At 40.3% G+C, this 25,077-nt stretch overlaps 1 protein-coding gene across 1 annotated transcript; it reads right to left on the reverse strand.

The window, feature by feature from the left end:
* Positions 1–563: 563 nt before the first annotated feature.
* Positions 564–20,423, reverse strand: ACAA2 (acetyl-CoA acyltransferase 2). The gene is made up of 10 exons (XM_067315614.1): positions 20,375–20,423; positions 15,768–15,934; positions 13,597–13,725; positions 11,416–11,532; positions 9,827–9,974; positions 5,340–5,515; positions 4,235–4,364; positions 2,222–2,292; positions 1,435–1,589; positions 564–1,223 (listed from the first exon to the last, which is right to left on the reverse strand). Exons 1-10 carry the CDS (start codon positions 20,388–20,390, stop codon positions 1,139–1,141), a joined length of 1,194 nt encoding a protein of 397 aa, XP_067171715.1. The 5' UTR covers positions 20,391–20,423; the 3' UTR covers positions 564–1,138.
* Between the last annotated feature and the right edge of the window lie 4,654 nt (positions 20,424–25,077).

Raw genomic sequence — 25,077 nt, forward strand, 5'->3', positions numbered from 1 at the left:
CACACTGTGTCCACAGGAAACTCCAGAAATGGTGATCGGCACACTTCAACTGTTATCCACCAATTCTAACAAAACTTGCTGTACCCTGAATTTCCTGCAAAGCTAGACAGTCTAGTTTTGAATGACCTCTTTCACAATCATCACAGCTCATGCCAGTGGCGTGGCAGGAACAAGCTGCAGTGAAACAATATTTTGATGGGGATAGAGGGAGAGAAAAAGATATCACAGTGAAGACTGACGTGTCTGCTACTATTCTAGTCTACGTAGCACAGTACGGACTGTGGAGAAGCGTGCTGTCTCTAACATGGGATCTGTCCCCCATATTACGTGACCCAAGAAATAAGGATGATACTGTAAGAAGAAGTTAAGAAATGAGTTGTACCATGCAGCACTAGTTACATGCAACACACTCCTCCTTGGAAGGCTAGCAGATTTGCCAGAGTTCTCTAGAAATTACCTAGTAAACACCAGTTATTCCTCAGCCAGGAAAAGCAGCATCTCAAATAACAAACACTGATTAACGATTCTCACAGTAATTCACATTTTTAAGAAAACCAGCAGGCTCTTTTTTCAGTTACATTTATTGTTCTTTTGAGAGGCACAATGGAAAATTTAGCTTCCTCCCATTTTCTTTTCCCTTGCAAAACAGCAGGGTACAAGTTACAGCCATGAATCTACAATCAGTACATACTTCAGAAGGTCTCCAATTAAATGTTCACCTTTCCCAATGACAAAGGAGGTACATGTGTCAGGCAGCAGAAGTAGCTGAAGGAAGAAAAGTTAAAGCAATACTTGCTTAAAAAGCTGTACTGCTATATTAAGGCAGCTTTGGTGAAAGACTGACAGGCATTTTCCTCAGGAAATTAAAAGAATTTTGCCTTCAGAAATACATTTACTTTGATTGAAAAGAGGTTTTTAGAAACTACTTAATCAGTGTAAGATTATGTTGGCTTTACACTTTCTTCCATTAGAGAGACATTATTGAATTTTCTTTTTCAGAAATCAAGACTTCTCAGCCATTCCTTCACCTTGCAGGAATGGCACCAAATGAAGGGAGGTAGTGATGCTTTATCTTCACAACAGGCATAGTTTTTCGGGGAATTATGAATCTGTGCAACACTGAAGTCTCCAGAATCTCTCAGGCTGTGTTCTCAATGATGAGAGCAATACCTTGTCCACCTCCAATGCAAGCTGACCCAACTGCGTATTTCCCACCACGACGCCTGCGCAGAAAAAGTAACAGTGAAAGTGACTTTTATTTATAAGACCATGGTAGCTCTTCTCCCAATTTTATGAAAGGGAACTAGCTATCAATTTTTCAAATGTACAATTAAAGATGGGGTTTTGGAATACACATATTCTTCATTTTTTGAAGAAATATTATAAAGCCTGAACTAATGTTGAAATATTTCTGTAGAAAAACTGTGTACACACCTTAATTCATGAACCAGATGAGCTGTGATCCGTGATCCCGAAGCACCCAAAGGATGACCGATCGCGATGGCACCTCCATTGACATTGGTTTTTTCAGGGTCAAGGCCCAAAGCTTTTTCAACTGCCAGATACTGGGGCGCAAATGCCTCATTCACCTAAAACACCACAGGAACAATACAGCTGTCCATGCTTGACTCTCTGCACCAGCTTTCAGCAGCATGTGTGCATTCAAGATCAAACGAGGTACATTTCTTCTCCTGGACGTTTTGAGTAAAAGAAATACTATATTCTGTGTTTTTAAAAGTGTACTCAGACAATGCATAAATTGCCACTCCAACCCACTGTAAGTTCAAATCCTTCTGGCACATGCGATACAATGCAAATATGTAGCACATTTTATAGAAAAGGTGTGGTATATTCTGATACAATGCGTGTGCAAAGAGCCTATTTTTCTAGCAAAAAAATGACATTGTTCACAAATGGAGAGTTTCAGCTAACTTAAATAAAACATTAACAATCCAGCCAACAGAGTAACCTTATGTCACCCGAGGATATTTTCTGTTTTGCTATCAAACAATTTTCAGCCTCCATGAGCCTCAGATCTTTGTATTGCCCATGCAACTGCACAGTAGAAACTGGCTGGACAGAGGTCAGGGAGGTGAGTTGGGACAAGCAGGCTCTAGGCATGCAGAAACACCTGCCTCATGATGACAGGCTACATGTATAAGTGGAACGTTCCTGCTAAAAAGGCCAACAGTAGCCTCACTGTTCCCGTCACCCTCCTTACCTCCACCAAATCCATGTCCTTCAGGGTCAGTCCTGCTTTCTTCAGGACTTCAGTAATTGCAGGTACAGGGCCTATTGGGGAATTGTATGCAGTTATTAAAAAAAAGAAAAAGGCTTTTAAAAATGTTATTCATAGGATAGCCTCATAAAGCCTCATCAGATTACCTAGCTCATGACCCCTTACTGAGCCAATGAATTCCAGATATGCTGCTCACCTGCTTTATTAGGTGGTAAGAAAACTCCTACATCTCAGAACTCCCAGTTGGCAGCTTCCTCCACACGCTGCCAGGGAGAATTAGGAGTGTCATTACCGCTGCACAGATGTGTTAGTAAACACATACATAACTTTCAAGTCAAGAGGACTGACAATCACCAAAACAATCTCAAGACTCTTCTGAGATATTCTCCTTTCCAGCAGTCTTGGCCTCGGGCTCTACCACTCGCTGCCTCCAGATAAACAAAATAAAAACAAAAAGGCAGGATTTCTGGACTTTGGTGGAGTACATTTACCTTATGGGTATTACTGCTTTGATGTTCTAAACACAACTTACCTGTAAATCTTCTAGTTAAAAAAAATAAACAAATAAATTCCTTAAACCCAGGTCAAACCAACCAACTGAAGTCAGTAACATTTTTTGGAGAATATTACTAAGTCTGGTAATAAAATCATTCTCTTGAAGAAAGCTGACATCTACAAATTTATCTAATTCACTAGGGGAGTTTATTCTCAAAGCAGAGCTACCTAAGGAAAGAGACACTTAAAGAGAATATGAAAGGGCTAATTAGACATGCACCTGCAAGACAACGATATCATGATGTTAGATAGGAGCTGATCATAAGACAAACAAAAACAATCCTAAAACGCTATTCAAGCATCTCAGTACCAAAAAATGGTGTTGACAACTCATAGGTCAAAAATGAAAAGAATAAAAACAAGTAACTGAGCAAAGAGAAAGAAAAATTGAAAGAGGAAAGGGCCCAGTTCAAAGTTCAGCAGATCATTAGAAAGATACAGGCTTAATGCTGGACCCTTAATGTATCTTATTACATACCGATTTTAGCATGTCTGTATGTGTGAGGGTAATGGGAGGATCTCATGTAGACAATGCACAGACCATTAAGGACAGCCAAGGAGACTTTTTAAGATAATGAATCCTTTCACTAGAAACTGTGAGGCAGGACTCCCTAACACCATCAGTATGTGACAGGGCAGTTGCTCACTCCGAGCTCCTCTGTTCTCAGATCTGTTTCTGTCATGTCTATGAATCTCATTTGGTCTCTTTGAGTAGCTGCAGACGAGCTGTGTTGTTTAAGAGTTACTAGGAGATACTAACTGTTTCTCCATATGATTTATGAAGTTTTTAAACAGGCTAAAAGAGTTGCCTGACCTAGAAAGAATGGGCTAGTTTGGAGAGCACAATGGAAGCATGAAGACTCGGGAAAGAAACCCTCCCTCTGCATTTGCTTTAAAGGTTGCGTTAGTAGGATTGCCTGAACAGGAAAGCAAATCCGACAATGCTTCATTTGCATTTCTACTGACACATGAAACCAGCCAACAATCACTGCTCTGAAAGGAGTGGCAGAAGGGAAAAGAAATGCTGGTATACAATGCTGTCTACAAACCAAAAATAGGGGGAAAAAATGCTGGGGTGTCTGGATCAGCGTTGAGGGTTCACTTGCACTTAACAGCTGCTTGATTAGAAAGCATAAAATATGGGACTAACAAAAAAAGCAGTTGGTTCTCCAAAATAACACCTCAACAGAAGTTGTTTACTGGAATCCATTCTTAGCCTGAACAACTGAGTAACAGCTGAAAGGGATACACATAGCCAATACTCCTTCAGCAAGAAGTGAGAAAGTCAACTCACAGTTATACATACAGTAATGGGATTTAAGGCTTCTGGGAAACTAAGCACACTCAGCACACTGCAGCCTCCCATTCTTTCCCTTATAACACCCAACACAAGAATATTTTAATATTGCTTCACAAAGAACGTGCTTTATCGCAGCTTACCAATGCCCATGATGGTAGGGTCGCAGCCGCATGAGTGATAGGCTACTACTCTTGCCAGGGGCGTGAGACCGTGCTTTTTAAGTGCTGATTCACTGGCAATGATGATCGCTCCAGCGCCATCACACACACCCTTGGAATAAAAGAGAAAAGCATTCTTAGTGGAAAAAACGCTTTATACTAAATATGCCCCTCTTAAAAAAAATTGGATCCAAGGAGTTGTTATTAACTTTTAATACACGATTGTATTAGTTTATCAAGAAAACAAACCACAACCTTCTGCTACTCTGTGGACTGTGAAACAAAGGTAAATACAGATGTTTAATTAATTTCAATATTTTAGAAAAGTAAAACACATTTTTTTGCCACTAAAAGTCTCCCTTGCACTGGAAACATCATTCTGTAGACTTGCAGGGACACTATTAATATTGAATAATGTACATGCTTTTAATTATAAAAGACGCTTTTCAGACACTCATATTTACTGTGGCTATCATCTATTTTACGCAGGCATTCAGACTGTAAGATCATAGAGGTCCTTCTGGCCCAAAACCCATCAATCAATTGATTAAGGTAATGTCTGTAAGAGGAACAGCCCCTAATGATATGCTGCTAAACTCCTAGTCTACTTTGAGTAAGAGCAAAACGTGTTTTGGACTACAGAGGATACTAATCGCAGTACAAAGCTGAGCAGCAATATGCCCAGTAATCATATACATGGTTTGTAAAGCAAGTGTTAAGTAACCTTTACCCCTAAAGGAAAGAACAGCTAATTCCAGCAGAGTTATACAGTCATAGCAGACATCAGCCACATACATTCAAGGCTGATGAAGAAGTGCGGACGCCTTGACAAAAGGACAGGGACACTACAAAGAACCGTATTTTAGGACATAGGAGCAGACTGAAGGATCCCTCACCATCCAGGGGCTGGAATAGTCAACCGGGGGCAAGCTACGTGCTGCAATTCAGTTGCAGAATTAGGAATCACTTCTGGCAGAAGACAACTCTGACAGCCAAAGATGGCTCAGTAAGGGAGAAATACAGTAATAACAAGTCTGGAGAACCTTAGAGGTGACACCTTCACAATCCCAGACTTTGACGTACTCACTGAAGCATTCCCAGCAGTGACCGTTCCATCCTTCTTAAAGACAGATGGGAGTTTTGCCAATTGTTCCAGTGTAGTCTGGGGTCTTGGGTGCTCATCCTTTTGCATACTTTCTTTCCCTTTTTTGGTTTTCACTTCAACTGGTGCCATCTCAGCATTAAAGTAACCAGCATCATAAGCTACGACCACAAAAAGGAAAATAAAAGACCTGTGATAAAAATAGTAACAGATGATTGCCCAGCATGACCAATAATCCCATTTTCACGTACACACAAGTTTCACTCTGTTTGAACCAGGAGTTCAGGAACAGCTCTGCTTATACTTTGTCTTGTTTAAATAGGCTGGTCGGGGTTTTACTGTCTGTTTGTTTTTTAGAAATTGGGCATAAACCGTACAAAACCAGCCTCAAAATTCTCCAAAGTCTCTAACATTACAGTGCTATTTCAAGTTTAAATAACAACTTCTTTTTTTAACCACTAGATTTATTTTTGCTACAGACCCCCTGTACTTTTGTTTTATTCTACTGTTCTGCAGTTTATCAAAGGGCCAAGAAGCTTCAAATCTCACTGAGACAGAAAGGGAAAAAAAATACTGAGCCACATCTTCTCTACTGATAACTGGCGTAAGCTACTGTATATCAACTGAAAATCCAGGCCAAGCTGCTCCTCCAAAGGGGCTGGCACTCCAAGTCAGGATCTTAGCATGGGATTCAGCTGCCTAAAGAGCCTGAGACAATTCAAGACACTGCAGGTATCTAAGATGCCCATAAGAGCATCCAGCCACAGCACCTAAGATGACAGCAGATGCCAATATTCAGGCAACTAAACCCTACCTTTTGTGTCCACAATGTTGATGTGAACACTTCAGTTCAAAACCAAAACTCACATCTCCCCAAAATGTAGCAAGACTACCAGCCTCTTCAAATCATCCCACAGATTTATCTCTAAAGGATTTAAAGGATTTAAAACTCAGACACTGAAACTGTCTTGTCTGATGTTATTTAGCTACCTCTAAACTTTTATTTTAAGTTCTACACAATTTTTTTGTTTCCCTGACAAGCCACAGGATCCTGTCTTTAGCGTGAGATAAGATGCACTGGTCATAACAAGCAGAAGATGAAGGCAGCAAGGCAAAATCCTAAAAATCACACACAAAACAAGAAAGGAGCAAAAGCCTCTTCAGTAGCACAGTTTCTAGCCAAGGCCCTACCAACGGCAGGAGTCAGTTATCAAAATCAGCAGGGGATGCAACAGATTCATAGGTGATTAATAAAAGTTACAAGCGACACTCCTGTATCCACTGACACAACTATACAGAACTGACTGAAATCTTTCTAAAGATCAGAAACTGTCTTCACTGGACTGTTTTGACATGAATTCACAGCAGTAGGAGAAAACTCTTGGTCCCTTGGTGAGCTTGCACGACTATACAAATGCAGGATTACAGCACGAAAGTACAACGTTGGTATTACAGCCATCTGGATTTGTTTTCAGAATTCAAAAGATCTAACAGTTCTTCCTTGTATGACTCTACATGGCTTTCTAACCCTTCTGCTAACGTACTAAGCTCTATAACCTGTTGTCTCAGTTCTGCCATTTCCCTTTCTAGTTATTCACAACGTTTTTACAAGGTACTGGATGTACCCTTGCTTCCATTCACATCCCAGAGGAGCTGAAGCACTGTCCCAAGCTCTGCAGCATCAGACTAACTCCAATCAAGTTAACGTGGGAAAGGGTGAAGTCCTGAATCTGTTGCCCTAGAATCTCACAGTTATAACCCCCAAATTTATCATTTCCACGTTTTTTACCTTTACCCTCTAAGTAAGTACTTTGTTCTGTTCTGATTCTGTTTTAACAAGTTTTCATAAAAGCAAGCTGAGTCTATCTTTTGAAGCACCACGGCCATCACAACCCCATTTGTTAAGTCTTCCACTGTCTGGCTCGCCATTTCAACGTTAAATATCTGGATACAGGTAAGGAGGCTCTCCCCACGCTCAGCCTGCTCTAGGCTTTCCACATTAAACGGCAAAGAGATCCTGCAGCCACCAAGGTAACTGTTAGGAGCTAGATCAGTAGCAAAGGTGCTGCTTGTCGCCTGTTCACCCCCTCCCAAGCTGGGCTGTGGTGCACACACATCACTATGTCATACCAGGGTCTGTCCTGCCATGCAGATAAACTTCCTGAAAACTCTGTAAAACTGTTCACTAAGAAGCATCTCAGATATTTTGCTCCACAAAGAGATGAACAGAAGTCAAAGTATTGCTATTCCTAGTACACAGTGTAGTTACCCATATTACAGCCATAACGTGACACATCAAGATGCGTTACAAAGAAAGTTCTTTAATTCATATTGATGCCGGCTAGGGTTGTAGAATAGCGTGTGATATGCAAAAGAAATTAAAAGGATTTAGATCAATTATAGCTCATGTTGACAGGCCAAAAGGATGTGGGCTGGCGTGGGAGAGGACTGTTCTGCAGCGGAGAGGAAAGGAAGGAGGGGAGTCAGGCACGCCGAAGGCAATGCTGCTGTGCTGCGGGGAAGACAAGGCAAGACATGCCACCTAAAGGGCACCACCAGCCCCGTTCTGCTCAGGCAGGAGGGGACATGTGACAGGCAGACAGCATTTTCTGCCTGAACGGCCGTTCCATTGCCACTAGGGAGAGGCAGCAAGCCAGGCGAAAGCATCCTGCCAAGGGGCTCATTACTCAGCCTGCCGGCAGTCACACCACTTACTCAGTATTTTCAAATTCAACCCCCCCTAGAGCGGGTTACTTGTATCACAGGGCAAACAAAACACGCAGGAATTACAGTATCTTTGTATCAAAAGGCAAATGACACTAAGATAACAATAGCTAACAATATTTTTTTTCCCTGAGTAAAGTTACATTACTTCTTTGATCTTGCAGGGGCTTTTCCCAGCTAAACATACACTTGTGTTCTCAATAGAAAGGCTTCAAAGTGAATCACTTGTCTGCTGTGTTATAACATTTTTGTAAACAAATGATTAATTATTGACATAGCCAGCAAAGCAGAACAACTACACAAGCCAGACCATCCAAGATGCATTTGTCCGCATATACAGACAATTTCAGAACTTTTTTTTGGTGTGTGTTTCAGATGAGTAATACTTTACATATTTTTCTCCTAGCAGATACACATTTTAAAATGTGACTTTTTTGCATTGTTTAAATCTCTTTATTCAGAAAATAGAGAAAGGTTCTGCAAAATGCACTATTTCTATGACATTTGACTCCTCAGTAGACCGTGCAAAACAGGAAAACATTCAATTTGTGTAATAACTGCAGGTCACAAAGGTTTTTTGTTATGTTTTTGTGCATTTTTTTTCTAAACAATAAAGAGCCTGATTCTGCAAAAAATACACAAGCTTCAGGCTAAAGCTACCCTCTATAGCAGCACAGCGGTTCTAAGTGACTCCGCTCTTGGAGTCAACTCTTTTACATTCAAAGCAAAATACAGTTTGACTTGCTGAAAAGGAGAAGTTACTTTTTTTTTCTTTTAAAGCAATACAATGATTTGCCCTGCTCTGTGTTTTATATGCAGGCCTCATGGCACAGGAATAGTGTTACACCTCTAGGGGGAAGGTAGCTGCGCTCTTTGTCTCATTGAGTCAATCGGTGGGAGCAAGGCTGACCTCTTCTTGCAGGAGGGTCTGGCACCACACCTACCAGCAACATACAACCACCACCAAACAGGGGAACGTTCCTGTTTGGGCACAACAAAGGGAATATACCCCTATACGGTACCAAGATTAAGATAGCATATATCGTAGTATAAAAAAACTGCGTGAATGTTAACACTTTCAAAAGTATCATCCACTACAGATCTTGTTAAACTTTCCAATGTTTCCAAAGATAGAAAATGCTACTAATTTTACAGTCTGAGAAACTGAAATGAAGCTCAAACAGCAACTGTGAATAGCCAGTCGTAGAGCAGCAGGATCACAGGCTAGAATTATTGCTGGTATACGTCCAGTAAAATACTAAGAGAAGGCATGCCAGAGGCTTTACAGGCAACTTTACTACTTTACACAGTAGTCACTGTTATCACAAAAATCAGTAAATTTATTAAATAAAATCACATATATTTGATCACCTTAAAGCTAAAAAAAAATCCATTCATGTTTTACTGCCTACTGCTTTAAATAACTCCTCAAACAACCGATTTAGAAGCACACGATGGCTTCTTCCCTTCCCACCACTGACACAGCTCAGTTTGGTCTAGGATCTGAAGAACGGACCTGTAATGTGGCACTGCTACTACCATCTTAAAACCCTTTGCTGTCTGCAGTTTCATCCTTTATGCAGAAAAAAGGTGAAAGACCACACACACACACAAAAGGATTTTAAAACCACAAAAATCAAGCAACATACGAGCTACACACAACTTAAAAATACTTTGAATTGATGCTGTAAGCTAAACAGATTTGAAATTGATACCATATAAGCACTTCCATTCCTGGATTTACTAACCAGCTTTGCATCTCTGTTGTGTTTTGATCGCATATCGGTCACAGTCCTCTCGTGTGATGTTGTATTTTGCAGCCAGGTTTTCAGCTGTAACTCCCATAGGTGTTTTAACATGCATGTCAGTTAGACCTGCCCACAATGTGTCTTCCATCTGCATGGAACATAATTAAAAGAAAATTATTATGTAGAGCAATTTTAACATTAATAGTTTTTAATTATTCACTAGCCTCTTGGAAGGCAGCGTCACTCTGCAAAATTAAGTCAAGTTACCTACGGATACTTTATTTAAATTAGAACAAATACAAAGCAAAAGAGCATGCAAGCTCTTGTGTGTTATTTTAATTACTCTGTGTTTTGTTTAGTGCAGCTCCTTTCATTCCTATGTGGCCTGAGAGGTTTGGGAAAAGCCTGTGATTTTTAGTTTTTCAGTGTATTTTACTGCTATATGAATTATTTACTAGAGAGCCACAAGAAAACATATCTGGCTTTCTGGTACCAAGAACGAAAAGCGAGGAACTGTGAAGCTGCACAGCAGCTTACTGACTCTTTGGCTCTTTCCCTAATGCCAGGTAAAATCTCCACTACACTCAAGTTAAAGCTTTCTGGGGGTAAAAGGCCTCAGGTGAGAAAATACCTAAGCTTAACTTCAATTAACCTAATAAAGGCAAGCCCAGGCAGTCCAGCTAGATTTTCTCATCTCCCTGTCACAAGTAAAGTTTTGCAAGATAAATCACTCGTCCACCTGTAACCGTATAATTCAGTTACCTTCATGGTAAGGATCTAACGGCACCTGTGGAGGCTCAGTGTGATTAGCAACTCTGTGAAGGGGCTTTCTGTAAGGACTGAGGCTCAGTCACAGTGCCACAAAGTATTCACAGGAAGGACAGTCAAGCGTACTTCATAGTGTAAAAAAACAGTGCAGAGAAAAAAAAAAAAAAAGCTGAAATATTGAAAGATCCTAATTTAAGAATTTGATTTGGTTAAGGCTCGCTGAGTAAACAGTAATTATCAGAGCAGAAGCGCTCCCTGCTGCAAATTTCCCACTGTATTCACTGAGAATTCATCTTCAGAAGAAATTGTTAGAATAACTCCTCTGTCAATAGATTTAACTTCAGTTCTTCATTTTTAAGTTGAAAGATGCTTACAACTTGGAGGCATACGTGTTCTCTACCAGTCCACCTCTCCATTGCTAGCCTTACTAGCTTTACCTAAACTCTTTAGGCATCTCTATTTCACAGCCTCTGACAATAGAAAAGTTTTTATATTATATACACTACTTTGATGGGATATACCAAGTGAACTAAGTTTTGTATGTAAGAGTTTACTGATACGTTTCACATGGGACAGGAATTCAAATACAGTCTTCAGGAATTCATATATAGTTTTGGAAAAGCTAGAAAACTGGCATTCTTAATAAAAATTACCTGAACTGTTTTTTTAATGTCTGAATACTTGATAAATGCTTTGAACAACTGAATTTGGATCTATTCTCCAACGATTTCATTTGCAAGACTACAGTGTCTATGCGTCCAATACTTCCTGTTGCTCTGTAAACACAACTTTATTCATAGGCAAAAAGGATAGTACTGAACCTTGAGATCTGCTCCTAATTTGGTTCCAAATCGAATGTTTCGAACAGCATAAGGAGACTGGCTCATATTTTCAGTTCCACCACACAGAACCACTTCTGAGTCATTAAGGCAAATTTCCTGTTAACATAAAAACAAAACAGATCTAGGATTTAGTTTGCTGTTTTCGTAAGACAAAAGCACTTTGTCACCTACAAAGCCACACACAGAATGAATTCATGCTTATTTATGCATATATTTATGAAGGGTTTAACCCTCTATTAAGAGGGGGGTCTGCCACTTTCATTAGGTGCTCATTCACCCAGCTGTCAACGCAGCAGGATTATACCAGTGAGGCCTGGAAGAGAATAAGGGTATATGCCTATGACAGGACTGAGGAAGAAAGCCATTAAGCATTGCCATGCTTGTATGGTTAGGTTAAAAGATGTTTGGCCTGATTTTTTTAAATATTAGTACCACAAAAACAAAGCAACTCTTTTTTTTTAGGTCCTATGAGCCTAAAAAAATGAGACATTGTTTTAGAAAACATTAGCCAAGTGAACTGCCAAAAACCAAATAAATAATAATAAAAAAAAAAAATCACACACTAATTCATCACTGGCATAGCCCCATCTCCTAAACACATGCCCTGACCATTCAAAATACTGCTTCCTTAAAATGATTCACTTAGGTAGACAACACAGAATATTTCTGTGCTGGAATGGAAGCAGATGAAATCATCTTGATATGCATTTGAGATGACTAGTTAATATTTACTAAATAGTAAATATTAGTTAATATTTAAAAAACTAGTTAATATTTACTATTTCTTAATAATTGCTATGACTGACATTAGATATACTGGGGAAATGTGATATTTGGAAAAGATCTTATGACCACTCTTTCAACGTAAGTGGTCAAAAATCTCCAACATATTTTTTTTTTAGTGCAGACTAATTCTTCTTGTGTGCATAGACTTTCCAGAGACCACTAGAAAGACCACTATTCAGGTGAATATTACTGTAAACCTGTGACCTCAACTTTGCACTGTCTTCCACATTCTTCTCTCTAGAGGATTAGATCTGAAATAATTCCCCAGCCAACAAGAACTTTTTTTTTTTTTTTTAACTATACTGTTGCTCAAATATTTATAAAATACACTTTCATTTTGTAAAGTCTCTTTCTTCCTTGACCAACCAAACAAATCAAATAAAAATCACTGTACCACTGTAATGACTAATTGCTACTTGGATAAAAAGTGTGTGCTGTTTCTTTTCTGAAGGATAGAATAAAAGCTATTTTTGATTTGGCAGAGAGCAAATCCTGTGACAAATAGAAAACAAGAGCAACACTTCTCTGCGAGCAGCAGAGACAGCTCACATCAGCATTTTTAAGCAAAAAAAGCATTAGTGACAAAATGAACAATGAGATCTGATTGCAAGAATACTTAACAACAAATCAACTGTACTTACTGTAAGAATGGAATAAACACAGCCAAAAAACCCTTAGGTATTTGGTAAAAAACATCCCAAGAAACTTCTAAAGCACACATTAAAATTCTGCCACAAGTTCCATGTTTGACAGAGGTGTTGATTAGTCCAGCAGAAATGAAGAGAATAGGAGTCATCAGATTTGACTTCTAGCCATTAACTGGTTTTCCATTAATCTTACTCAGTGATTTTGGCCAACTATTTAGACTTCTCTCTTCAAAGAGAAGTTGGTTTTCTCCTATTTTAAAAACAGTGGTGCTATAAATTATCTAACTCATGAGAGGCTTTGGATCTTTGAACAAAATAACGCTTAATAAGCACAGGTTGCTGCTTACTGGCTAGGTGAGGATATAAACAATGGGCAAAAAATAAACTCTGGTAATGGTTCTGATGCCCAGTAATTTCTATTCACACAAACAGGATCACAGAATGCAACTACTGCACAACTGAGTTAACACTTGTTGCATTCCTTCTATTAAACTCAAAATAACTCCAATGATGATTTTTAAAACCATCCACAAAAACAGTGCTGTGCTGGCCGAACTGCTGCACACAACCATGCAGGACAACAGTAAGCCTTGACCAGCGGTAACTAAAAATCCATGATAATACCCAAACACACACTACATGTTTCCAAACAAGTCTCTCCTCTCATGTTAACAGCCTGATAAAGGTTAAAGATAATGCAGAAATACAGAAAGAAAGGGCTTTCTACCTGACATCCATTGGCAATGGACTGGAAACCAGAGCCACAGAGTCTGTTGACAGTGAGGGCTGGAACTGGGACAGGAATTCCCACACGTAAACCAACATGTCTTGCAATATAAGCAGCATCTGCGGAGCTCTGCAGACAGAACAAACGGGAGTTTTTGTTACACGCTTATTTCTTTGGGAAGTAAAAGTCTTGATCAAAAGTTTGAATGTTGTAATTGAATCACTGATAGAAGACAGGTCTCTGTGCAACAGAAATTCTGCTACTCCTAAGAAGCACTTTGACTCATTTCAAAAACCACCTTCCTATATGATCAAAGAAGGCCAGTGTCTGAACATGCATTTGAAAGAAACTCTGTCAGAAGAGCCAGACATCATGCCGAAAATGGTACTGCAGATGTTAAGACTCTGAAGCCAGTGACTTTAACAGTATCTTATCTTTTCCCTTATCCCTTAATTTCAAATCAGCATCCACACAGTGGGATGACAAAAGGCCAGATCTGGACTGGCAAGCAACAATTATCTCAAGGTAAATTAAAATTGTTCAGGTTAACAGGGATAGGCCCTCCAAAAAACAGGCAATGTGGAAAATGTGGAAAGATGCCATTGCTGCTTCATATCCACTTTCTGAAATTTTGTACATATGATATTTTAATGTACATTGGTTTGTTCTAACAGTGAAATCTCATTCTTCCAAAACTTGTCAAAGATGGTTATATCACACCTCTATTTGTACCGTACGCAGATCAGTCTGTTTTAGATCCATTCCTTTAATAAGCCATGATTCATCATGAGATAAAACAAAAATGATTAGGCAGCTGCAGTCCAACTACTGAGTCAGCAGATGATTGACTAGAGCACTGGTACAGACCAAAAGACTGAATTACAACAACACTGCTAAAGGCTTGTTATGGATCTTTTCCAAACAGAAAGAACAGTTATGCTCTAGGGATCATGTCCTAAGCTAACATGTATTATTAAGACATAGTTCTGAGCACAAAGCTACCTGACAATGAAAGTTCAAAAGAAAAGTGTAACCAAGCCAATTCCGCTGAAGAAGGGGGATTTTAAATGGTCATACACTCATAGTTATTTATACTTAATCAAATAATACTTGAAAGCAGTACAGGACTAAGAAAAGAAAATCTACTGAGGTGGGGGAGGTAGGTATGAAGTAAGGGAAAAGAAATTTAATTTCAATGTGAATGTATTTTTATTAGCAAAATGCTGTTCTTCATGTAAAAACATTAGGTGAGATCTGAATGCAGCAGTTTGTCTGTTATTCCAGACCACAAATAATTCTTACAAAAACCAAAAAGTTGAATAAAAGAAGCTCAGCTGGTAGCTGTAGAAAAACAAAACAAAAATCAAAAGCTACCTTTTTGGCTGAAAGTTCTTAAGAAGGAACATAGCATGTTTGTTCACCTATTGTGAAAGTTCTCAGGTATTTGGCTCTTCTGCACCCTTGAAATAGTCAACACTGCAAGCAATATATCAGTACCTAATATGGTGAAGTCAGAAAACAAAACAAAACAAAACACGCTCTTTGCTTTCTTGCCTAAAACAAAGACGCTGATCTAGATATGCGGATAACCGCAGTTTTGCGGTGCTGGCACAATGCATACAGTTGCCTCTACATCACAAGCCCTTTGGAGAAGATACAATTCCCCAAATGCTTCTGCCAGGCAAGACATGTATCCTTCCAGATCAAAGTAAAATTATATTCACTTAAAAAAAAATCTACAGAGAAAAATCAATGGAAATGGGCTCAAACCAGTTAAGTCTCCAGAAAGAAGAGGATTTATACAACCCAGTGAAAACTCACTGTTCATTATGTTACACAGCTCAGGTCATTAAAATAGGAAAAATGTACCACGGATTAGTAACTCAGTGTTTACTGAATCCACATTTTAGAGAAGATCAGCTTGTCCTACTTCAAAACCAGCTTTGTGGAACTAAAAAAGGAAGATAAGTCTTGCTCCCAGTAATGTCACAAATCAAGCAGGGTAAGTCCCTTAAATATGAACAGGAAACACTACACTATGAATGCTTATTCATTCCATTTTCACCCCTTTGATTATTCTTGGCTGCAAAACAGAGGTGACTATCTACAGAATCACACTGAAGTAGATGACGGAAATAATCAACGACCAGCAAATTTTCCAAGCTACCAACCTGCATGACATTGCCAACGATGACACTGTCGATGATCTCAGGAGAGACCTTGCCAGCCGCCAGCGCAGCCCGCGCAGCATGTTCCGTCAGATCTGTGGCCGTGAAGTCCTTCAGCAAACCTCCATAGGCCCCAAAGGGAGTTCGCTTCGCTGCAACAATGAATACACCTGCAACACAAGCAAGGATTATCCCTATGTGTGGATCAGGGAAGAGGACAGTTAAGTTCCCTTATGTCTACTTATGTGAGGTAACAGCCAGACCTGTAGCAAAGAGAATGAATGCATCAAAAAGTTTTGTGCAGGTAAGCAGACACAGAGCCTAAACCAAGCAGAAAATCAGCAGGTCGTCCTCAAATTAATAACATAAATTCACAAGAAGCTTTGTAAATATAGACAACTCGAACACCCTGCAGTTCAAGATAAGTAAGACACAGGTTGTAGCAATCCTTTAGACAGAGAAGGTATGCAGAATCAATGGTCAGAAGGAAAAGCTGAGAAGATTCTGGGAATAACTCTTTTCCAAGAGTAGGTTTGGAAAAAAAAGATAGTTGGAATATACAGCAGACAAAGGAGGCTGCCATACCACATCAGACATTAGTGTAACTGTACTAAAAGCATCAGAGTAGGATTCATGAAATGCCATAATGGACAACCGTCATATAATCTGTCATTAAGGAAGAAAGGCCTTTTAGAAAACACAGTTCCCTCATCCTACAGAAAATCAGCAAATTGTTGGCTTATATTCTGAAATGTAAACACTGACATAGTTTTCACACAGAGTAAAAATTGTTTAATATCCACTTTAATTCCTTTAACTTTAGAGCAAAAACATTCTATAATCAAAAGTTTAATGACACTTCCATAATGATATAGATCATCTAAACTGTCTTAGCACCTGTCTTCCAGTTTCTGAGGAGAAAAATCCAGTTTTCAGCAGACAGGAAGAGCCAGTGCAAAGTGCATGTGCATAGACACATTGGCCAGAAGCAGCCCGTAAGCATTTCAGTGTTGTCTTTAAACCAAACAAAACATCTTCTGACTAGCTGGCACAGCAGCTCCCTGCCACATGGGAGGCGGCCTGTGAACTTTCGCCCAGTTGAGCAGCAGAGCTCACCCGCCCCTTCTTCCCTACCACTGCCATGAGAACATCTAGGATTATTTTAAGCAGCACTATAAGGATACATAAAGATGTAAAAATGTAGCTAAATGAAAACACCTGTTCATTAAGCTACTCATGAATGCTACAGGATTGCTTTCAGGCCTTCCACTGGAAGCTTTGCAATCCATACTCTTTGGCCAGTTTGGCAGAGAGAGGGTGCTCCCCTCTGTCTCTCATGTATTTGGAGCCCAGGCTGCGTGAGTTACAGGAGAGGACTTTCCAAACTGGTGAAGGTCAAGCTTGCTCCACTGACAAGGATATGAATGCAATGTTGGGATCTGAAACACACAATGAACATGGTCAGAAGACCATGTGGGAAATCTCCTAAGGTATAACAAGCAAGAATTGCAACTTCAAGGACAAACTGTAAGAAGCAGATTTTTTTCCCCCCTCAAAGAAAGAGCTACTAACTATCATGCATCCAACTATTATGCATCCAAAAAAATCACAGCTCTTCAGCTTTAAGTGTAGAGAAAAGGTCACAGTCACTAAAAACATATACCTGATAGAGGAAGCCTCTGTTTTCTGAAAAATAACAAAGTTGGTATTGCACGGAAGGTGCTGTGCCAAGGCTTGGAAGGGGCTCCTTAGATACATGCAGGTAGAGTAAGAAGAGGCCATGTGCTATATTCATCTTTGTTTTTTCACTATTCATTTAATCATCATGATAATTTCATGACAGGAAGCAATGGAAGATAATTCAGTCCAAAGCAATTATTAATCCATTCACTGAATCTTAATTTTTGAACTTAGCTGTACAAATTGGGGGGGGGGGGGTGGCACTGAAAACTACTAGCAGACACAACCTGTGAACCTCTACAAGCTTTTTAACAAAAATGAGGACGCTTTAACAATTTTATGCTTACGGACAACAGGCTTGCTTAATAAGGTCACTGTAGACGTAGTCCCTGGACTTTCTAAACGCTCAGGTGACAGATTTAAACTTAAGCCTGTAGTTTTCATTTAGCTATTTGAAATTTACTGTAATGAAAATATTTTAGGCAAGTTCAAGTTTATGTCTTCGTTAAATGCTATCAATGCTTTTTTTTTTTTTTTTTTTTTTTCATATCTATAGGTTGGGCCAGAATTTTTTAGCTCTCATCCATTAGCTCTTTAAGGGTTATCTCATGTTCCTAAGTTTACCTTCCCTGTAGCAAAGCAGGCCTTAACACTCCCATCTCCTTGCCTCCACCCCTTCCCACTGATTCCTGTCCCTCCATCTCCTCCATAGTTGTGCCTGCACTGCTGGTTGCAAGGCTTTGCTGTGGGCCAGCTCAAAGAACTGATCAAACTAAAAGAAAAACTCTTTCTCCTCCCTTTTGGCCAGGTTGTTGGTTAGCTACATTATTTGCTGAATCAGCTACACTGTGTTGCTTTGTAAACAGTCTGGAGGTGGGAGGTGGAATTTACCTTAAACCTTGCTTTTACAACCACAGTATCTCCCTCTCTTTCATCAAGGCTGCTCACTGCAGCCCACTTCTCTGCAACAGCACTGCGGGGCCAAAAACTAATCCAGACCAGACAACACAACTGAGATAGCTGAAATCCAGAATCAGGAGAAAATGAGAGGCTATTTAGATCAGTTCCTGTGCGAGTTTGCCTTCTGGCTGCTCAATAAAACAGTAATTCCAGACTAAGGACTGAACTACCAGGGGCAGAAGAACAAGCACAACCTCTCCCAGCAGCGGTGTAGAGTTATGCTGATTTAACTGATCGCAGAGCTATAGCCTAAGGGGAATTACTCAAGAGCCTGTCTGATTTTGCTTGATGGGAGAGACCTCTACAAATGCCACTCCCTCCGTAGAATATCAGGAGGGGCAAAGGGTAGCTGAAGTCCTGAGCGAGAAGGGACTCTAAGGCCTTTGACACTTCTGCCATTAGTTCCTGGTGTTCTACATTACCACGGCAAGATTTCCAGAGTCACTGCTATTTTCCAAGGTGATAAACACTAGAAGAGAGCAGAATGCTATAAAAGCATGCAGAGCAGTGCTCCAAGAACCCTGTGGGCTAGAAAGCAAAGGTCACCCTGAATCCTTACCATACATTCAATTCAAGACATCTGTTAATCTGGTTTTGTTAACTACTTATGGCCAATTTGGTATTTATATAGAACTGAAATATTCCCCAACTCCTCAACATTTCATATGAAAATACTTGTCAAATCCTATTTTAAAGATCTATAAAATAATCATTAACCTCAAAAAATGAAGCCACAAGAACAGTGCATGAAAAACATTGTGCCAAGATATGAGTGAAGATCCTGAATTAGGCACCAAAAACTAACATCAAATAAGTAGAGGCAAAGCTGCTCTCTGTACCATCCAGTTTAGCAGAGCAATACAAAATTACTGCACTGGTGCCTAGATGGCCTTTCATCACTGAAACTTCAAACCATGACTTATGTTATTATTTAGGACTTATGTTATTATTTAGATAGTCTGTCAAGTAGCGAAACACTGTAAAATATGAAAAAAATTATTTCAATAAATTTCATATTTGTTTTTTAAACAAAATTAGGCAATAAAGTAGGTATTAGGTAAAGTAAGCTAACTAGGTGTTAGGTATCTTATTTTTAAGAGACACAAACTTTAAACAACCTAGAGCCTAAAGTATTTTTTAACACAGAAAACTTAGGAACTGAGAGAACTTATAAATGGACTTTATCCTGCACTATTCCTGCTAGCAGAGACAACTGTCAGATGTACCAAAAGGAACTTTTAGACATAGAAGCTTTCAGGTTTCTGCATGTAGACATGGCTAGTTAGTGGACATATATATAGACAGATTTTTTGTAGTACAACTGACTTAAGCAGTACAGAAAGTCAAACATAACACATTCCCTCCCCCAGAGGGTTTGCAAATCTGGGGTCAAAACAGAGAGGTTTGTGAGTGATACCATGTACCAGTTCTCTATCGCTTGCATCTAATGCTGTCAATTTAACTTTCTAATCCGGCTACTCTTTTTTTTTTTTTTTTTTTTTTGAAACGTTGCTTTTACTTTCAGCTATTGCCCCAATTCTGACATGTCATGGACAAAACAGCGGGGGGGGGGGAATGGACAGAAATGTGTTCAAAAGCTCCGTTTCCGATTTTTGTGACGGTCAACAAAAATCCCCAGCCCCGATCGCTGGGTCACGGGGGCCTCGCACCCGGGCTGCCCTCGAGGCAGAGCCCGCGGCGGGGGCAGAGCCGCCGCCGCCGCCGCCTCGTGCGAGACGCGGCCTGCGAGCTGGCGGCGGCGCCCGTGTCCCCCTGCCCGGCCCCACCGCGGCCTCCCCTCGCGGGGCAGCCCGCCCTCGGGAGGCCGCCCCCGGCCGCCTCCCCGGCCCCGCCGCCGCCACGCTGAGAAGCCGGGACTTCTCCCCTTCTCCCTTCTCCCCTTCCCCGCCGCCCTGCCCGGCCCTGCCCGGCCCTGCCCGGCGGCACGGAGCCGCCCCGCCGCGCCTCACCCCGCAGGAGCGCCATGGCCGCGCCGCCGCCGCCACAGCCGCCCCCCGCCTGCCTACGCGTCCGCAACCGCAAATTCGCCACGCCGCCGCGGGGGAGGTGGCGGGGAGGCGCGCGCGGAGGGGGAAGGTAAATTTTTAATTTTTTTTAATTTTATTAATTTTATTTTAGATTTTAGGTTCTTATGTTACTCTTTCTTCCTCGCCCTTCTCTTCGGACAGCCGACGCGGCCTCGGGGGAATCGGCGGCCGCGGAAACGCAGGGCGGCGCGTGCCCGTGCGGCCGTTGCCCGGCAACCCACCGCCCCTCTCCACACGTAACTTCATCCTCTTTTAAAAAATATATTACTTTTTTTTTTTAAACTACGTTTTCTCCCTTCGCCACTGGCTGACCGTATCCCATTTAAGCACATAAACAGGAGCTGGCGCTGCTTCGCTCTTCTTCACCTCTTTGCCGCGGCCTGCAAGGCCGATTCCGCGCACTTAATTAGCACTTAATTAGCTTAGACTTTTAATTAGCTCACGGCACTTTAGCACTTCTGAAGCAACTGCTTGTGCGCTTAAGTTAGCGCTTTTCAACCTTCTGAAGTCACCGGCAAAAGCTGCCAGACCATTTGTTCACGTTTGCAGGCTGCTTGTAATTTTAAGAATAGAAATGTTTGAAATATATATTATATATTTATATATATATAATATAAATAATATAATATATATTTTATATATTGAAAATATATATTTATATATTGGAAATACATATATAACTCTTGAAATGTGTATTTATTATGTTCCCGGTTTTGACCCAAAGTCACGATTTCTTCAAAAGTGTTTATTTCGCAAATTTTCTCTTTTTTTTTATCCACAGCTGAATATTACAGTGACTATTACAAGCATTTTTCAATAAACAAAGGTGTTGTTTACAGATTTTGTTCAAAATGGAAAATATTTTATAAGCAGTAGTACTTCATCTACAGTATTCACTCCTGTATATCATTCAGCTTCTCTTAGAGCGGCTATACCTTCTTGTTACGGTAATGAGACTTCACAAATCCCAGAAAAACCCAAACCAAAAAAACCCCCAAAAACCCCAGACATTGCACTGTTATAGCACATTTTTGGATAATTTCATTTCTTCTCATTTCAACTTAATTTGAAAGTCTTTGTTCACTGGCACTTACATTTTAAAATAAATGGTATGCTCATTGGATTGTTTTATTTAACATTCGCATTGCTATAATTTTATCACGGAAAGAATTGTTTAGGACTAACACATGGGAATCAAAGTTGGAGGAAAAGGTTCACGGCCGTTCATGCAAATCGTTTTAGTTAGGTTGCCACGTTTATATGCAATCATGAAGTGTTAATTTTGCAGTTAAGCACAGCTTGAAAGAATGAATTTGCACAATCCAGTGAGTTTACTGTTGCAAGGGGAAGGAAATGACCTGCTGTTTCAAGTGCATCTTTGCTACTTGCATCTTTTTGCAAATCCCGTTTGCAAGGGAGATACCTACGTTGTGATTTTAGTGATGCGGCAGGGTAGACTGGACATGATTCTCCCTGCTTGCATGTGTTTTTAAGTTGGAGGATCGGGAAAGGTAGCCGACTCCGTATGCTTAAACACTGCAGCATGCCCACCTCTTCTTATTATTTCACTCATGCAAGAAGTCTCATTAGATTCAGGGAAATAAGTTGTACCAGCAAAAATGTTAATGACATAGGATTGCATAAATTCACACCTAAGGTCTAACGTTTTTTCCTACAGTCAACTACTACAACTTCACCAGCTGGAGGATCAGCAACCTCAGCTACAAAGACACCCCCCCAGAAAATAATCAGTGAAAATGAAATGCGAACGTTGTCCTGGATGCTTTTCAGATAGATACACCAAATACATGCATGAAGCCGCCTTTGAGGAGGCGGTTGGTTTAGTTTTGTTTGTTTTGGGGTAGGGGTGGACGATTTACATATTGTATCCATTTCCATGGAGATTAGGATTCCCAATCCTACTTTTCCGAGATACATTAGACATGCAAAAACTGCCGTGGGTCAGTACTGTTTTCTTTCTAGCAACTTCAAGATGTTCTCGCGACCTTCTCAGAGCCATATTTTATATGCAGACTTCTACATCCACAGACAAATTTTCATGGCAGAACAGTAAAAATATTCCCGCAGTTTAACACTTGTTTCAGGAACAGTGGTTGAGAAGTCAGTTACCTTAGTAACAGCTAAAGGCACACAGTGGGAAAATGCTCAACTTAATAATCAATATTTAAAAATAAAGACATCTAGAAAGCAGCCAGCTTTCTCAAAGCCAAGCTTTGTGTTAAATTTGCTCCTTAAATAAAGAAGTGCCAATCCGAGGAGAGAAAGGCATGCTTCAGCATAGCAATTTAACAAAATTAATGTTTAAAAACAAATTTAAAAAATTGCTAACAGAAAAAATTTACGTCTATTAAAGATACTTAATACTGAGTCCTCTTCCAGATGGAGTTTAATGGACAAGCTACATTATTACAGAGATCAAGACATTAAATCCCAGTTCCTCTCTATACATACTAACCATTTTTAAGAGAGTCTCTTTGTTATACATATAAATGATGATCCTGAAAACTCCAGTGAATGACCATTATTCCCTAGAAGAGCATTAACCACATTTTATAACTGTGATCAGCAACAAAATCATTGCGGAAGAGGATTCTGCAGCAACCTGTCATTTAGTCTGACTGATAAGCAGTGGTTTAATCAGCCTGTTGGGAATTGTACACTGAATAATTTACAACGGAGAGAGGTAGAGACCTGAAGAGCCTGAGAGGAAACTGCTGGCCTAAGACAAATTCTGAGAAATAGCCCTGTGCTATAACCACGTTGCAGAAAGACTAAATTTGAAAGTTATTTCTGTTTTGTACTGTGCCAACTACTATTGTATGGGAAAAAAAGGGATAAGATTTAATTGGAAAATTAAATTCAGAGCACTGCAAAAACATTCATTTGCAAAGGGTGAAAAGAGATAGGTACAATAAATAAAAATATTGTGGATGAGCAAGTGAGAGAAGAGTACGTGCTTGCCGGGTGCGGGCAGCACTACGGTGGTTTATCCTTACTGCATGTGAAGGAGAGATGAAGGCACTACTGAAAATACGCAGTAGATGCAGACGCTCAAGGACTGTAGTTTGGAGGTAGTGCTGGTACTGTACAAGCAATAAATTTTCTTCTGTAATTAGGTGGGTAATGGTTAGAGAAAAAGATAACTGCTCCCTAGGGAATGGCCTTAACTCTGTCCTCACCGGTAATAGCAGTACTAAATCCTAGTCCTCCATTTGAAACAAGGCATTTACCCTCAAGCACAGACCGATACAATTCTTAACAGCACTCAACTTTTTCTTTAAAAATGTGCTTTTGGATAGTAATATACATATATAGTACATACAGGACTGTTACAGCTTGTATATACATAGATTATATACATGATGTTTAAATCAACACACACACCATCTAAAGGGGTGACTGCAGCACGGTGGTTTCTCAGCGTTGTGCATCTTAAAACAGAATGTAAAGGCTCTTAAACACTCTGAGTCGATGGGATACATAATCATAAAATTTGCTGCGTGGATATGATTTACACCAACTAAAAGTAGCCCAAAAGATGCAGAGAGATTTTCTGAAAGTTCTTAACCATCACGGAGGCGCGGAGACGACTAGGACCGCAACCACAAGTATGCTAAGATCTACTTAGACGAGACCGCTATGGAAGTGGAGAGGCCAAAACGCTCCCGTTATCGGTGCGGGGGGCCTTTGCCGTGGCACTGGGGCACGATGAGTTACAGCAAAAGCGTCACCACCGTAACGGCACAGTCCCCGTGCGCAGACCTACCACCACGGCATTGCGCACAGGACTGTTGTACAGCCTCGTTCACCCTTGGAAACCGTCTTCTTTTTTTCCGTTTCAGCAAGCGTGGTGGCTTTCTGCAATGACTGCAGTGATTAAATGCAGTGTGCTAAGTATTGAGGAAAAATCAGTTACTGCTTTTGGGGGTGGCTGGCCCCTTTTAATGCCCAGCTGGTGAGGTCAGAAGGTTTGTTTAATACACCGGTTATGTAAAAAAAAAAAAAAGTCCTAACAGTCAAAATTTGAATAGATTGGATTTCTTAGTTTGAGGTTGTTGTAGATAAAAGAATAGTTTGCTCTTTAAAAAACAGCTTATGTACTAACACACTAGCTGTTGATTTTTCATGTTAAACCACTTCATTGCTTAGCCATTCCCTTTTGCTTTTGAACGTTTTTTTCCTTTTTAAAATATTCCTCGTTTATCTAAACCCAGTATTTGCACTGCTGGTACTTTCTGATGGCTGTTGAGTTGAAGAGAATTTTTGTTTCCTAGTCCTGGGCTACGGCTAGGATGAATCCACTGACCGAAGGAGGACCGGGGACATGATGATTAAACTGGGTTGCACTTGCCTGACTTACTTACGCGTAAGCTTCTGATCCTGGCTACGTAAAAGCAAGGAAACAGCTTCTTATCTCGGGCTCAATCACCTTTAGCCACTGCATGAGAGTATTTGACTTCTAAAAGCACAGGGATGCCAGCAACAGGGCTCAGGATGGCGCTCGCCTGTACTAGAAGCAGGAGGCCCAGGGCAGCCCCTTGTCTCAAGATCACGTCATTCGGGTGAAATCTGTGCAAGTCACTAATACAAATTTGGTAACGGAA

This window comes from Apteryx mantelli, chromosome Z (genome assembly GCF_036417845.1).
Source record: "Apteryx mantelli isolate bAptMan1 chromosome Z, bAptMan1.hap1, whole genome shotgun sequence".
NCBI lineage: Eukaryota > Metazoa > Chordata > Aves > Apterygiformes > Apterygidae > Apteryx > Apteryx mantelli.